Source organism: Vigna unguiculata, chromosome 5 (genome assembly GCF_037176805.1).
Source record: "Vigna unguiculata cultivar grain cowpea cultivar isolate G323 ecotype 2 chromosome 5, ASM3717680v1, whole genome shotgun sequence".
In the NCBI taxonomy this organism is placed as follows: Eukaryota; Viridiplantae; Streptophyta; class Magnoliopsida; order Fabales; family Fabaceae; genus Vigna; species Vigna unguiculata.
The window spans coordinates 9,437,057-9,454,924 of record NC_140796.1 but is presented as its reverse complement, the minus strand read 5'-3'; the positions used below and the strand labels follow the sequence as shown (position 1 = coordinate 9,454,924).

Sequence of the window (17,868 nt, the reverse complement as noted above, 5' to 3'; positions counted from 1 at the left end):
TTTAGGTTTAGGTTTTTATTTTTTTTACTATTATATATATATATATATATATATATATATATATATATATATATTAATTTAATATTTAAAATTTAAAATTTATTGGTGGATTGGTGAGCCAACCCGGCTCATCACGGGTTCAACCCGAATGAGTCGGGTTCTTAGTGGGTTGGGTTCATTTTTAACCCGTACTGAAATTTGTAATTTTTTTTCAACCCAACCCGACCTGAACCTGTGATGAGCCGGGTTGGCTCACGTCTTATAACCCATTTTGACGGCTCTACTAATATTATAGTTTGACAAGTGACAAGAATGATTTGATGTTAGATAGTAATTTATATTTTTGTGATTTTGGTTTGTATTTGGAGTTTAACATAATTTGAGATTTTATTTGGACTGTAATGAAGTTTATTTAGATTTTAATCGGAATTATAATTTAGTTTTCTTGGGATTGAAGAATAAAATTGTGTTTTTTTTTTAATTAAGTGAGCCAGTGAGCCAACTCGTTTAATCCATCAACCCGTGGTGGGTTGGGTCGGGTTCTAATTTTTTTGGCTTGCTAATAAGTGGGTTGGATTAGGTTTATCCACTAAGTAGTCAACCCAACGTGGATCGAATCGGGTTGGGTCAGATAACCCATTTTGATAGCTCTAACTTGTATGCTAAAGTAATGGATAAAGAAGGAAGACAAACAAGAAAAGAAAAGATATACATCTAATTTTTTATGGATAGGAATGGTTCATTAATAATATATATGGAATAAAATACAAGACATAAATCAAAATAGGGATCTTATTCCTCCTTTACTCTCGTCCATTAAATAAAGAATTAATTGAAATTTAAAATTAGAAAAATTAGAATTTGATATTTTTGTTTAGACCAATGCTTTAATAGGCCTGTGTGGATTACTGAGGATTTATAGACTGACCACTGTATCACTGTACTGTACTATCATATGTAAGATAATAACATTTGTTTCAACACTTAACACTTGTATGTTTGATAATGTAGTATTGTCATTCAAATAACTGCTGTGTGAGGTAAAATGAGAAAATTGTAAGAGTTGAGAAACAAAAGATTGAAGAGTTTTTTTAGTGTTTATGAATGAGAATTCTGTGGAGATGAGAGAAGCTTAGTGATACCTAACATGATATGATATTATTAGAAGATTAAATTATAGATATGAGTTCAGATATGATCTAAACACATATTTACATATTTTGGATGGTGAACTTTTACCTATGATAGGTTGTTTCTCTGTAATAGAACCATAATTGCTTGTAATGTAATATAAAATCTAATTTAAGTTCAGTTTTTAAGCTCTTTTTTTTTTTTTACAAAGACTTTTTATTTTCTTTTAAATAAAAATCTAAACTTTTTTATATCTTTTACCATTGAGTATAATTTATAAATAATTCTTTTTATTCACACTTTTAAATTTTAAAAATCGAATGAAACAAACATTACATTCTACTCACATATTACCATATCTTAGATTTCTATTTATGACAATATGACCAGCAGAAAGAAAAAGAAGATAAATCATTAAATGAAAAGTAAACAAGAGATAAAACAAAAAGATAAAAAGGAATCATATTGTCATAAGAGGGAAGAAGGAGAAAATAAAATAAAATTAAGAGAAATTAGGGAAAAAAAAAATCCTAAAAGTTAACCAAATAGGTTAATAAAAATAACTATGCTAAACAAGAAATAAATTTTAAAGATTACAAATTTTAAATTTAGTATAGAAAAAAAATTGAACTGTTATTGTTTTATCTTGAAAGTATATTTTTTTAAAAATTTATTTTGTTTACAAATTATCAAATAAGTATATTTTTTATTTGTCAAGGTCCATCCAATCAACTCCGCAATGAAAATCAAACTTTAATTAGTTCAATTGGTTCCAACCAAATTAAATCTCATGGTAATTACTTGGGCTATTGGAATTTGATCAATACATGTAATAGATTTCACTAAACCAACATACAAATTTGATAGAGTTTTATGGTAAAATTATATAGACCTGACCTTTTGTTGACTTTATCTTTAAGTTGACCTGTTTTGTTAAGCTTAATTTTCTCCCTTTTTAATGTGTAAAAACAATTTTCTTTTATAATAAAATTTTTCTTCCACTTGTGATACTCTAATATCATGTAACATTAATATGTAAAAGAAATTCACATAAATTAGAAAAACTATATTTATTAATTTTTAAATTTAAAAATAAAAATATATCAAAGTTTAAATATTAAAAAATTACAATTTTATATTTAAGTTTAAAACTAAAAACATATTTAAATCATAAATTTTCATCGATAAAAAAAACATCGAGAAAAAAAGAAAATGTACAAAAGAAACTATATAGAAAAATATTTTTAACAATCACAAATTTTTAGCAACACAAATGATAGGAAATGAAAAGATTAATTTTTCCACCTCTCTACATGCATTTTATTATATTTGAAATTCTTTTTTTTTTATCTTTCTTAATGTTGCACATCAAATAGCAACTTATGAACTAAGAATGCAAATGCTATATTTTCTTTCTAATTTTCTAACATTTTCCACAATCTCATTCTTGAATTTCTTTTCTTTTTTCAATGTGAAAATAGATTTACAACTTACAATATTCCTTCTCTTCCCCAGCTACATTTATCCATCAAAAAGTCAACTAGTTTTAAGCCATATTTTATGTTCTAGGATTAGCATGGGTCTTCAAGAGCTCAACACTTTGAATCTCAAAATCATTCACAAATATAGAAATCTAGTTACAATGACTTTCTTAATTCATTTTCAAACGCAGTATATTTTAAACTCTACAGAAAACTCCTAAGTATTTTTCTACAGCAAATACAAAAATTTCCACAATATTTTTTTTTTTGAGAAAATTGATAATGTCTGCAGATTTTCTTATGAAAACATCAATACAGTATATTTGTAATGTTCAGCAGTATAAAAAATCGGTAGAAAAATTGTACTTGAAAATAACTACTCAGGACGTTTATATCTGCATATAAAAACTAGTGTAAGAAAATCCATAAACAATTCCAGCTAAGTAAAGAACCCACAAACAAAAACATTTGAATATCTTTAATTGATAGGTTTGTATCAAGAGAACCTCTCTTTCTCATCTTTACGCTATAATCGATTTCATTCCTTCCATTTTTTTTTTCTCAATTCAGAAAACAAAATAGTGAAAGTTATCTGAAACACCAAGAATATGCACCAAAAATATTCCAATCTTCACTCTCTCCAAATAAAACACACACACAAAGACAACAAGAGAGATAAATTCAAATTCAAACCATATATGTTGGTGAGATGTCATAACAAGTGGTTGAAACACCTCAAAAAAATAGCTCCTGAACATGCCACGGTCTAACTTTTTAAATTTCACTCACCAAAATTAAACTATACACAGAAAGCGATTGAAACAGTATCCAAATGACCCTTCAAACATTAACCACTCTTATGGTCCTACTAAATTGTGCCAATTCAAGAACCTTGGCTTTTAATATCAACCTCTGAGGATGTTAAGTCTCTTCCATGGAATAATAATAATAAATCTTATTTCTCTTAAAGAAAGATCAGATGAATTGAATCTCAACAACTTGTTAAGATAAGAACAATCTTCATAGAATTACTTCCACAGTTTTCTTTTACAGAATCATATTATATTGAGTTAAAAATGAAAAAATTAAACAAACATCCAAAATATCATTAACATTACCAACTGCAACTGTTTCTGATAAAAAATCAAATCTTTGTTTTGGATTAAGGGTAACTCATGTTGTCTGAGTTATTATGGATGTATTCAATTTTACTGATAAAGAAAATCTTTATTCTGGTGCATAAAAGTACAGAGAAAGTGAAAAACAAACACAAAGACATTGAAGATAAACCAACCAACCGCTTCAAAAGGGGCCCACACCCCACCGTTTTGCTTATAGATGCAATTAGATTGAGAATATTTAGTGAGTTGAATAAGTAGGGAAGCAAAGTCCAAATCAATTTCCTCCAACTCATTGTTTATAACTGTTGACCTGCATTATCTGTCATAAACTATAAAGATCCATTTTTTTCTACAGTCTTACAATTTCTGGTAAAATTTAATGAGAAAGTGAAAATAATGTTTCATACCCTGTGATAATTTACCATGACTTATTTTTCTGATATATTGAAGAAGTACCATAAGCATGAGTATCTTAGCTTTTAGACAGTAGAAATATAGTAACAGTTCTGATGTGATAATCAAGCAAATGTCTTTAATACTTTATGGAAGATTGAAAACTAAATAAGGACAGAAAAGGCCTTGTCTTTTATTTGTTGCTTTCTTATATGGAAGGATTCATCTTGGTGTTTTGCTAGAAATCATTGCATTATTTTTTTAAGGGCATAGTTCACACATATAAAATGGAGGGTGCAAGGAAGAGAAAGCTAGCAATCTGCTCCAGAAAATGGGGAACTGGAAGAAGGGTTGGAGGTACTTCAAGAGGATGTCTATCTACCCAATTAAGAGTATCCTTCTGAAAGTCACTTCAAACTTCATGTTCAAATCTAAAGGTAAAACTACTTTGAAGTTGAGATTCTGTGATTCACATAGTTAACTTTTCTTTGATATTGCTTTTTTATTTATGGAGTTCAACACAGGACACAGAAATGGACTTCTGAATCTTTATAAAGATATGGAGTCTTGTGGAGAATACTCAGATATCCAAGTTATGTGGAAGATGATTGAGTCTTCCTCTCCTCAAAACACAAGTAACAAGAAAAGAATCAACATGTCTTCATATTGTTGTGTGGTTATTTAAATGGTGATGATTTTTTCTTGACGGATGGATGAGTCCAAAGGTTTAATGAAAGAGTATCATAGGTAGATAGATGTATGAGAAAGGGGAATCAAATTTTCTTCGAGTTCCACTCCTTCAGCGTCTACTTCTTCCCACACATCATTAATTCTGTTTCCAAGGGAAGTGAAAGTGAATGATCAGACTTTTGAATTATTCAGTATCAGCTGAGTTTTAGTCTATATTTTGGGTCTACATTTCAGAAGTAAAGGTCTGCATTAGAGTTTGTAAATTCAAGTTGCATACTATATAGTTTTAAAGCAACCCTGATGTTGCTTTCATTTGAAACCTAGTGTGGGAATTACTAAACAGGAAACCAAAACATATCACCAAATTATGTTTTGTAAGACAAATATAGTTCAACAAAACAGATGAACAGAAACCAAAAAATAGCCCAAAGCATTGCCATCCATTTCCTTCAGAAAAGTAGAGCTGCTCCATAAAAGATGCAGAAATCACATAAACTACGCATTCTTCTGAATGCCAGCGTGATATATCAAGTTAATATTGGTGTTGCCAGTGCAAATTACAGTTTACCAATATACAAATTGGCCATTTCTATTGTGTATCAGTTTCTTCTGAAAACCTTGCACAGATTTATGCTTGTTTCGAACCATTTTAATATCTTTTCAAGTAAATTAATAAGTATCAGTAAGAAGACTACTGCTTTTGATACTTGTACTTAGACAGATGGCCTTTAATTGAAGACGATGGGTGTTTAGATTCGTTTAATGTCATTCCTTATCCCTAAGGACATTAACAGATGAAAACATAACTTTCGATCTGGAATATAAGTTTTCAAAAATATTCCCCTGTTAAGTGGAATAAGTTATACATAAAATAAATAAATACATCTATATATATATATATATATATATATATATATATATATATATATATATAATTTGATCTAGTATTCCTCATTATCAAGATTATGAGAATTTTCACAGCATCAAGTCACAGTAACCATTGGCAAATTTACTGGAGAGGGACGATTGAAAAGCAGATATCAAATGTTATTGCATAATATGTCTGCAGTCTTCTACATATGATACTTGCTACCACAAACTACAAGTTCTTACACCTCAGTACAAAGGAAAAACTTTTAACTACTACTTCTAAATTAGAAAACAGCCCGGAATGTAATGGAAGAGCAAATGTAAACAAAGACTAATAAAAACTATTCAAGTTCAAGCATGAAGCAGACTTTGATCAAAGTGCCACACACCTGCAAGCCATAAAACATAAATGTAAGTAGAAGCCATAGGTATTTTGTACATCAAAGGCAAATTTTGTCAATCAATATGAGAAATCATGGAAGCAAAACATACCGTGACCCTTTCCAACCCTTCTCAGTTGAGCCACATACTCTGATATCTTCTTAATTGATTCAACCTGTACAAAAGAAAGAGACATGTTTTATTAAACACACACTTTGGTAATATAAGCAAAATCCAGTCTCAACTTGAAAAATCAAGCTCAGCGTTCACTGAACTGATACACATGTAATGGTTTTCTGTTTTTATTAGCCTGAGGTAGATGTCTTCCTCTTTTTTTGTTCAGGGTAAACATTTAAAAAAAACCCATTTAGTGGTCCAGGTTTGCTTTTTAAGAAGCTGTAGAAAAGAACAAAGGTTAAAGTTTGGAAAAAAAAACCACACAGTTCATCTATATTTCTCTCTTCTTTGGCAAATTTCTTTCAATTTTCTAATATATATTGTTAATTGCCGAAATTTCAATGAATTTACAACCACTCTGCAGTTTATATGAGTTTCACCTGTTCAGACAAAAACTCGCTTTCAATGAAGTCTGCCAATTGAGGGTCATTGTTGCTCCCTGCCACCTGTTAGATCAAATACAAATAATTTGTGAGTTCCACAGGAAAAAATAATTAACAGAAAAACAAAAGCCAAATGCAGAAAAGTATAGACGCATTACACTGTGCACACTCCGAAGTTTCTCATTCACCAACTTCTCCAAAGACAAAGCTAATTCCATTGCTAAACAAAAAAATAGAGGAAAATCAACATATATATTCCATTGACAACATATGAGAAACCACACAATACATCAGAACATAACAGAGTCATTGAAACAGTAATTAAATCTGCGAGCTCACCATATAATGCATCTCCCTTTTCCACATGCTCAAATTCTGAAGGTACATTCTTGATGGGGTGAAGAACAACTCTTCCACCACGAGTGTTCTAAACAATTTAACAAGAACCATATATATCAGTATATTGTCATGTAACGTTAGAGAAGTTACTTTTAGCTGTATGATTAGGAGTTAACAGTTAACTATAAAATTAATTTAACCTGGTATTTCATAAGCTTTTCAGCATGCTCTCTTTCTTCTTCACTAGATTCCTTGAAGAACCTGTTTTCAACAATAACAGCGCGTGAAATGAACACCCGTTTGAGAAATGAAAGAAACTTTAAGAGAAAGAAGACACCAGGGGTTTAGTGTTAGTTACTTGGCAAATCCCTTCAGAGCTACGTTGTCCCTGTCAAAGTATGCAAACAAGGAGTGGTACACATAGGAAGCATTGTATTCCACACTGTGACACAAAATCGAAGAGCAAAAACTCTTAGCAGAGCACCAGTATTAGATGCAGCAAATAAAAAATTACATAAATTTCACTCTTGTTCTTTGAAGTAATAATGCGTTTTTAAGCATCCCAAAATTTGATCAAATTTGTTTTTAATACATATTTTAAAAGTGATGGTTTTGGTCCTGATATCGTAAAAAATCACTGCTTTTGTCCAGATCTTGTACTTCATTTCGAAGTAGTTAGGGACAAAAACCACCGCATCTCAGAAATGATCCGCAAAAACCAAAACCACCATTTTTATAGTACAAAAGCTCAAGACAATTTTAAAACAATAATATACATCTTTTACCCTTTTATATTTCAGGATCAAAACTCGCAGAACAAGATCTATAAAGTATTAGATTCTTTTATGACATCAATGATTATCACTCATGTCCTTATAATAATCATGTGGTTTTTAATTTATAAGTCCTAGTACAAGGAAAAGTTCAATCATACTCAATAATGCAAAAGACTCACTTTAGAAGAGCATATATTAAAATAATCGCTTGATCTGCTTAAATTAACAAAAACAAAGACTCTTAAAAAAGTGTTTTAAGCTTTTTATTTCTGTTCTTATCTGTCAATCGTAACCTTTTCAATCTGTTTAAACAAATCTCTCTAAACAGGAAACAGAAAACAGAGCAACAGATTTGTAAAAAAAAGCTTCACAGATAACAAAAACAGAGAATAAAATCACAAGTAATTTCTCCAAAATTAATCAAAAAAAGAGGTGAAAATCATAGAAGTGCTCACTTTATCTGCTCGTTAATTGCAGATTCGCACTCATCAGCATAATACTGACGAGCCAACGAAACCTGTGGAGCAGTGGGAACAGCAAGCTCTTCCTTCTTAACCTCCTCAAAGGGTTCAAAGATCACCCCAGTGAGAGGCGCAGTTGAGGCAGAAACCCCAAGGTTTCTGCTTTTCACTTTCTTATTCAGAAAACCCAAAGAAACAGAAGAAGTTGGGTTTTTCACGGTTCCCCCAACAGCTTCTGTGAGGGATAACCCTGAAAAGGGAGAAACTTTAGAGGGAGCGAGGGCCATGAGATCAAAATCTCGAAATGGGTAATCGAAAAAGGCTGAGAAAGAGGGAAAGGAAATGGAGAAGGAGGAAGAAGAGACAATGGCGGCTAAGAATTGAGGTCTGAGTTGTGGTGGTGAAGCTTGCGTGGGACAAGAAGGTATATGTAGGAGAAGAGAGGGGTATTTTGGGAGTTTGGAAAAGTGAGATCTGTATTTTGGATCGTTGGATGAAAAACAGGTGGACGGTCAGGATTGGATGACGAAAGGGGCGTGTGGCGAACTCGTGGTGAAGGTGTGAAAGGAGAGATAAAGGAGATATTGTTTCCACGTAATAATAGTTGGCATCATTCGGTAATGTAGGGACAGGTGTTTTCCACTATAACTCACAAGCATCTTATACCAATAAATTATTTTACATTTTTTAAATACTTTCTAAATTTATAGAATTCAAATTTATAATATAACAGTAACCTATTCTTATGTAATCAAATGGTTTAGATTCAAATTTATTTTTCGATATATTAGTTTTAATATTATAATATTGAATCATTGTAAAATATATCTTGGAATAATTAACATAAGTACGGTCTGATTTAAGAATGTGTAAATATTAATATTAATCTTGATTTATGTGAACTTAATGTACGTTTGAATCTTTGATATGTTTTCATTTTAAGCAAAGGTCAATTGGATCTGTAATAGCCATATGCCATTGCATATATTTTCATGTAAAATATAGAAGATTCACCGGTTTATGGTTCTTGATCACAATATTATGTAATTTTAAAACAAATTAATTTAAACAATTCAAAAATTACTTATATCAAATCAAATTTTAGAACAAAGAATCATTGTTTCTGACAATTACTTATATCAAATCACATTTTAGAATAAAGAATCATGATCTCTGACGATCATAACTTTTACACATGAAAACGTACTGTTTAAATTACAGTAAATGATAAAAGAAAGGTTAGTTTCATAATTAATTAAGAATTAAACATGTTTTAATATTAATTTTTTATTTTTTAAAAATACATAAATTTATTTTTTAATTAAATTTTACTAAATTTATTCAATATTTCAAAGAAAAAATATCAAATAAATTTAATAAAATTTAATTAAAAAAATTAAATTCATCCAAAACTAATCGAAAAAACTAAATTTAATTAAAAATTACGTAACATTTAATCCAATAATTTAAAACCAACATCTTGTAGAAATATATCGAGGTCTACAACGTCCCCTTTTAATAGTTTAAGGAAAGAATGATTAGAGTTAAGTTAACTTTTAACTTATTTAGTTAATTTGACTGAATCTACGTAGCTTAAACTATCCAGAATTTCTAAAAAAAAAAAATTAAATCTAATTAAAAATTAGGTCATATTTAATCCAATAATTAAAATCCAACATCTTGTAGAAATATATCGAGGTTTAATTAATTTGACTAATAAAAAAATTGTTTATAGAAAACATTTGAAATAATTTATTTTAAATATTTATATGAGTTATGTCTTATAATTTTTAGTTTATTTAATTGTTTTCAAGTATACTATTTTAGTTCTTTTTTTATTGTCTTTATTTTTTTATCTGAAATTACGTGTTTTCAAGTTTTTATAGGTACAATTAACTATTATATTAATTTTTTAGTAATTTTTTAATTTTTTTAATATAATTCAAATTAAAAAGTATTTTACGTTAGAAACTGAAGATGAAATATGAAAAGTGAAAACTGCACACAATAAAAATTCTAAGAAAATATATAATATAATAATAGTTTAAATTAAAAATAGAAATAAAAATAATTAAACTTAATTAATATAAATTAGATGAAATAATTTAAGTAAAATGGCTTATTCAAATAAATAAAAAATATATAAATTTAAAAAAATAAATAAAAATATTGAATTTTTAATAAAAAATTAATTATTTAAAAAAATTATAATTATAATTACATAATGACACTGTTTTATAAACTAAATTTTTATTCATAATATAATATAATATAATATAATATAATATAATATAATATAATATATATATATATATATCACTTATATTTATATATATCACTTATATTTATCAACTAATTTTATCAAACACCTTTTGAACTGATAAATTAGTTTATCAATTTAATACTTATAAATTAGTTGTAATAACATAGACATTTTTTTTTAATTCGGTCAAAAGAAATACATAAAAACTTGTCAAGGAGAATCAATTTGACAACGCAATTTGCACTATACAGTTTAAAAACAACAACTCGAATTAATTCATTCTACACTAACTTGCTTTTAATTTTAAATTTATAATTAAAAGTAGTTTAATTACATGAAAATCAGTTATATTCGAGTTCATTTTGGAAAAGTAGATGAAAGAAGAAAAAAAATTAAATTCTTATTGTTAAATTCTTCCTTTCCTCTAATGATACCATAAGGGTGAATGTTAATTTATATTTTCAATTAACAACAATTATCATATAAGGATATTTGTTTTTACGGTTTTCTTTAATACCAAGATAACCATTTTCTATTATAAATACCATTCACAATGTGAATTTAGATTTGTATTTGGAAATATGAATTTATGATTTATTTTGACCAGATAAGAATTTGGGTCCTCGGTCCGAATTTTTAACAAATTTTTTAAATTAAAATAAGTACAGTTACAACTTAAAAAACATTTTAAAAATTAGGCTTAATTATCCTATGATAAATTTAAAAATCCTGAATTGAATTTTTATGATCTATGGATTATTCAGTAATGTATTTTATTATAAAATTTTATCACATATAATTTTATAATTTATGATTTTAAAAATTTATTATGTTATAATTTTATAATTATAAAATCATTAATTTTTTAATTTTATAATCTTATAATTTTAAAATTATAAAATCATAAATTTTAACATTTTAAAATAATAAAATAACGTATGTGATAAATGAACGAGATGAACAATATGATACGATAACATGATAATCACGTGATTCACCTAATAATCGTATCACTCACTTAATATAAAAATTTAACAAGAGAGAGACCCATTGAAAAATTTAAATTTGTTAATTAATTAATAGATAATTTTTTTATTAAGACTAAATTAAAAAATTTTAAATTTATTAGAGACTTAAAATATAATTAATTTTAAAATTATTTTAATATTATACAAATAAAATAATAAGTTAATATTATACATTCATCACTTAAATAAAAATGATAATTAATGTATTAACTGATTATCGAAGCAATAACTTAATAAATTAATAGAAGGGAAAAGAATAAATAATAACATTAAATTCGTACATTATTATAGAAGGAAGACGTTAAAAGGAAAATTTTATATTAACGTATAATAAAAGGAAAATTATTAATATTAAGTGCCTACATTATTACAAAGATGGAATTTTTATGATGAATTACTACAAGTGTCTACCAAAAATTTGGATATGCTGCGTGGGATACCAAAAGGTTTTAAATTTGGATACTACAATCAATAACTTAATAAATTACTACGAAGAAGACGTGTTTTTGTGATATTATCTTTATAATACATTAATTATGAATAATTTTAACGTTTTAATAATATTTTAAAATATATTAAAAAAGTATTTAAAATATTAATATAATATATTTTTAATATTTTATAGAGAAGAACGTCCAATAAAATCTCCAAACATATGATTAAGAGTTAGAAATTAGAAATTAGAATAACTCGTTGCATGTATTTTGCATAAGCACAAACTTCAAGAAATCACATACTTTTTGGATTCTTTGTTATGATTTTTTTTTTATTGTTTTTCTTATGTATTTTTAAAATACATGAATGATCACTAATTTTAAAATGGTTAAATTATTCTTTTTATCTCTTTATTTGTCATGAAATTCAGTTTGGTCCTCAAATTTTTCGTTATTTAATTTAGTCATCATTTTCTTAAAAATGACTCAATTTGGTCATCACCGTTAACTTTGACTAGACGGTGTTAAAGTCAATGTCACGTGTCATTTTCTGGTTTTTTTAATATTTTTAAAATTTTTAAATTTTAATTTATTTATTTTTGACACGTGTCACTTCATAGTTGTGCCATATGTCAAAGTGACTCAATTTGGTCCCTGTATTTGTTTTTAGTTTCAATTTAGTCCCAATTTTTGTAAAAATGAAGTAATATTGTCCTTCCTTAAATTGATACTAAATTTTCTTTTTTATAAATTTTATGGAGATATTCTTACTAAAATTAACGTTTTTATTAAATTTCTATAAATATTTTAAATTAACTTTAAATTCTACACAAAAACATTAGACTTTGGTTTTGTTTTGAACTTGAAATTTAGTTCCTAAACTTATGTGTGACAAGTTATTTGATTTTTAATCTTCATTAAGTTTGTATAATATGATACACTTGATGTCTTTATATATGATGACAAAATTGTTAATTAAGTTTGGGGTTTAACTTTGTTTAATAATAAAACTAAAAAAAATTATTTAAAAATATTTCTACAAATATTTAATAAAAACGTCAATTTTATTAAGAATATCATCACTAAGTTGTATACAAAGATTAAATTGAGTGTCAATTTAAGGAGGGACAATATTGGTTCATTTTTACAAAAATTGAGACTAAATTGAAACTAAAAACAAATATAGGAACCAAATTGAGTCACTTTGACACGTGGCACAACTGTTAAGTGCCACGTGTCAAAAATTAAAATTAAAAAAATATTTAAAAAATATTTAAAAAATTCAAAAAACCAGAAATTGACACATGGCATTGACTTTAACGTCGTCTGATCAAAGTTAACGGTGATGACTAAATTGAGTCATTTTTAAAAAAATGAGGACCAAACTGAAATTTCATGACAAATAGAGAGACCAAAAAGTAATTTAACCTTTTGAAATTTTAAAACATATTAAAATAATTTCTAAAATATTAACATGGTGTATTTTAATGTGGAATGTTGAGCCACATGGACTTTAAGACTATTGAAACAATCACTCAAATGAAGAATGTTTTAAGTCATATCAAAGGTTATAAGTAAATCAAGACAATCATGAGTGAAAAAATTAAGGAACACCTAAAAGTAGGATTTCATGGTGAAAAGCCTCAACTTTCTAAATTTTAATATTAGAAAAAATTACAAAAAGTTAAGCAAATATAATTGAAAAGGACCAATGATTACTAAAGATATTAATTAAGAAGAATATGATTTTTCTAAACAATCACTCAAATGATTTCTATATCAAACGTGATTTACAAAGTTAACATGAATTCCATTTCACACGATTTTAATCATGAACATTCAATCCTTATTTGTAAGTGTGATATATAAATTATTATCTAGTTGTGTTAGACACACTACTTTATTATGATTTTCCCTTAGAATTGGTTATGTTAAGGAATACACATTATGTCAAATAGATATTTTAATTTATTCGATAACTTTAAAGTACAATTTTTTCGATAAGTCAAGTATGAGATTATCTTGAAATTGATAATCTTGAGTATTTCTAATTTGACTTCATATAATTTTAGCATATGTAATTTAACTCATGTCTAAAATTAGGAATGTCAAAATGGAGTTTGGCTCACGAGTTAGTCCGTCAAAATGGGATAAATCAGATTGCAATGTTTAACTTGTCGACTTGTTTTGTCCCGAATTGCCTAACTTGCCAAATTGGTGGGCCAAAGACAACTATCCCGCCTTTAACCCACTAACCCATTTTGCCTTTTCTTTTAAATTAAAAATAAAATAAAAATAATTAAAAAGATTTAAATTTTTATATTATATTTTTTTTAAATATGTAATACTATTATATTTAAATCATTAACACTTACAAATTAAATTTCAATTATTAGTTATAATAGAGTAATTTAACATGTAAATGTAATAATTATTTTAATTTATCCAATTAAAAATATTAAGTAATCAATTCAAACCTTATAAAATATGTATATGATTAAATATGCTTTAAATACTTATTTCTAAGTATATATACAATTAACGTTACAAAAAAATTAAAAATGGCAGGTCAATCCGTCTTATGACGAGACGTGTTATACTTTCTGTCTCGTTTTGTTATGGTAGGTGAGTTCGATCCAGCTTGTATTTGGTAGGCCAAAATGGATCAGACTGACTCTACCATCCTACTTGAAACATTTCTAACTCATTTTATAATTTAAATATCTTTAATATGTCCACCTTGAGATTTTTAACTTGATCTCATTCTTTTATTAATTTTTATTAACAAATAAAAAATATGTTTAGCTTTATTTCAAGCCAAGGGCATCACTAGCTTGATTATAAAAAAAAATGAGGATCTTTAGTTTTATCTTAGACTTTGAGTATCTATAACTCAATCTCGTACCTTAAAAGGTTATTTACTGATAAAAGAAAGTAGGGTTGGGCATAATTTACTAAACTATACTAAACTATAGTTAATTGTACTATATTAAACGAAAATATACTAAATTATTCATAATAATAATTGAACTGTATTATAAAATAGTTCAGTTTTAAGAAACTAAGCTTATGTTAAGTTAACTATTGAACTATAATAGATTCAAAGAGCAAAATACCTCAAATAAAATATTGGTATTAGGATAAGAATTGGACTTATGTGTTTTATGTCTTACGTTCTATTCTTTCTCTTTCATATTGAAATATTTATTTATTTTGTCTTAATTTTTTTCTTTACTCTTTTTTGAGAAAAATATAAAATATTTATAATTAATTATTAAAAAAAATTATAAATTAAGTCAAGATCTTATTTTATTTTGAATGAATTTTACTATGTAATGTTATTTTTATGTTATGATTTTACAGAAGTTATTTTTAAAAATTAAATTTTGTGACAGATAATATTTTTATAATTTTTTTATTTATATTAAAGTTTTTTGTAACTTAAATATTGAAATTAGTATAATAAATATAAATATTGGTACAAACGTATTTTTTATTTTAAAATCTTATGTAATATTATTTTTTAGTTTTAAAATATTTATTATGTGACGTCAACTTTTTTAAAGAGAATTTATTTTAAAAAATTCTTAAAATATTAATTTTAGAACTTCATAAAATTTCTAGAACATTTTTCACACAAATATTAATGAATACAAATGTTAAAAAAAATATTAATTTTGAGAATTTTCTAAAATAGATCCTTTTAAAAAATTTGACGCAACATAATAAACATCGTAAAACTAAAAAGTAATATTACATAAGATTTTAAAATATAAAAAATAAGTTAATACCGATATTTATATTTATTATATTAATTTTAATATTTTAATTACATTTTAAGTTACGCAAAACTTTAATATAAATAAAAAAATTATAAAAATGTTAATTGGTGTATTGAAGTATGATGCATATTTCAAAAGCACTTTCAAATTATAAACTTTAGATTATTATTGTGTAGTATAATCATATGTAATTAGTGCAATTCGATTCAAAATAGTATAATTCAGTTCAAAAATAATGCAATTCAGTTCAAAATCAATGCAATTCGGTTCAAAATTAGTACAATTCAGTTCAAAAATAGTGAAGTTTATTCAAAATCAGTGCAATTCGGTTCAAAAACAATGTAGTTAAGTTAAAAATTAGTGCAGTTCAGTTCAAAAATAGTATAATTCAGTTCTGACGTAGTGTAGTTCATAAAACAGTTCAATTTATAACAGTTCAGTTCAGTTTATATTATAGTGCAATGCAGTTCAGTGCAGTGCAGTGCAGTTCAGTCCAGTTTATTTTTAAGAATAAGAGTTCCAGTTCAGTGCAGTTCATGCGAATAGTTTTTTAGTTCAGTGCTGTTTTTGGTAGTGCAGTGCAGTTTGGTTTATTTTGCCCAGCCCTAAAAGAAAGTATGCTTTGCTAGACTTCACACTTTAAGCATCTTTATTTCAAACCCACAATTTAAGGATATTTACCTTAACTTGGTGAATTCAAAAGCATGAAAGACTTTTACATTATAAAAAACAAAATTAATATTTATTTTTATTTTTATTAAAGTTGTATGTCAAATTACACAAAAAACTTAAATGTTTGTCACAAGTACTAAAAGTTTAAAATTTAACATTATAAACACTATATATTATGCTTCAATCTTTAAAGACAACGCTATCAATTATGTTTCCATATTAAATTAATTTTGTTAATATATTTGCATTTAATTTTAATGGTGTTTCTTGTATAATTTATTGATATTAGTTGTATTTGATTTTTTTTTTGTTTATAATTTTAAATTATCTCATTTATACATAATGTTATTATTAGGAATGACAAAAATATCCGCGTCTGTCGATATCCGCGACGGATAGTTACTACCCGCGGATAATAAATATCTGCGAGTAGCGGGTAGCGGGTATTTTAATACCCGTTTATAAACGGGTCAGGTACGAGTATCATATTATTCGTACCCGCGGTACCCGTTACCCGTAAAAATTAAAATTAAAATTTAATTTATATTTTATTAAGTTAAATTTAATTAAAATAAAATTAACAGTATATTTTATTATGTCAAATTTAATTATAATTAAAATTTAATTTAATTTATATTTTATTTTTATAATTTTATATTAAAAAATTTATAAAAGTATATATTTTTTAAATATTTGCAGGTATCGGGTATCCACGGGTACCCGCGGGTTTTAAAAATATTCACAGATATTTTTTAAACGGATACCCGACAAGTAAACGGACGAGTAACAGATGAATTTTTTTTTACGGATCGGGTTGCGGATAGGCACTATTGTCATCCCTAGTTATTACATATAAAATTTAGAGTGTTCACAATTTGTTTGTAAGGAAAACAATATATTTTGTGAGACTTTTATTAGTGTAGAAGGGCTCAAGCCACAATAAATATAATACATTGAAAATACTTTAATATAAAACTTCACTTAAAATAATACTTTTCAAAAAATAATAAATTGATTAATTTTTAAAATAATTATGTGAACAAAAAATAATGTATGAATTATGTTTTTATTTAAACATATTTAATTTTGTTTTATTTATTTATTTTGTACTCATTCTTTTTACTACCATAGTAAAGATCTCATAAATGACTTATATGTAAAACATATAATATTATATATACAGAGAAAAAGTTTATAATCTAAATAAATATGTGTCTATTGTTACAAAACGATATTAAAAGAATTGTGTTGAATTTTATACTAAGAACTAACTGATAAAAAAATTACTATTTCTTTTCCTATTTGTTCTAGCATCAAAGTTTAAGTTTGATTTACAAGTTTTATTTTTCTAATAATTTATTGAAAACCAAACTTCAAACACACTCTATCTTTGAATAAAAAGAACACTTACCAATTACCACTTCATTCAAAGTATATTAACCTGGAGCCAATTTGGAAAATTGTCCTTAGGAAAAAATAAACTACT

At 26.1% G+C, this 17,868-nt stretch overlaps 1 protein-coding gene and 1 long non-coding RNA gene across 2 annotated transcripts; one reads left to right on the top strand and one right to left on the bottom strand.

Moving 5' to 3' along the window:
* The first annotated feature begins 4,410 nt into the window (after positions 1–4,410).
* On the top strand, positions 4,411–4,920 carry LOC114185833 (uncharacterized). Its single transcript, XR_003604904.2, has 2 exons — positions 4,411–4,563; positions 4,651–4,920. It is a non-coding gene; the product is annotated as an uncharacterized LOC114185833 (long non-coding RNA).
* Positions 4,921–5,842: 922 nt separating this feature from the next.
* Positions 5,843–8,619, bottom strand: LOC114185823 (ferritin, chloroplastic). Its single transcript, XM_028073755.2, has 8 exons — positions 8,198–8,619; positions 7,325–7,408; positions 7,167–7,227; positions 6,967–7,054; positions 6,786–6,847; positions 6,625–6,690; positions 6,179–6,242; positions 5,843–6,075 (listed from the first exon to the last, which is right to left on the bottom strand). Exons 1-8 carry the CDS (start codon positions 8,488–8,490, stop codon positions 6,038–6,040), a joined length of 756 nt encoding a protein of 251 aa, XP_027929556.1. The 5' UTR covers positions 8,491–8,619; the 3' UTR covers positions 5,843–6,037.
* Positions 8,620–17,868: the final 9,249 nt, after the last annotated feature.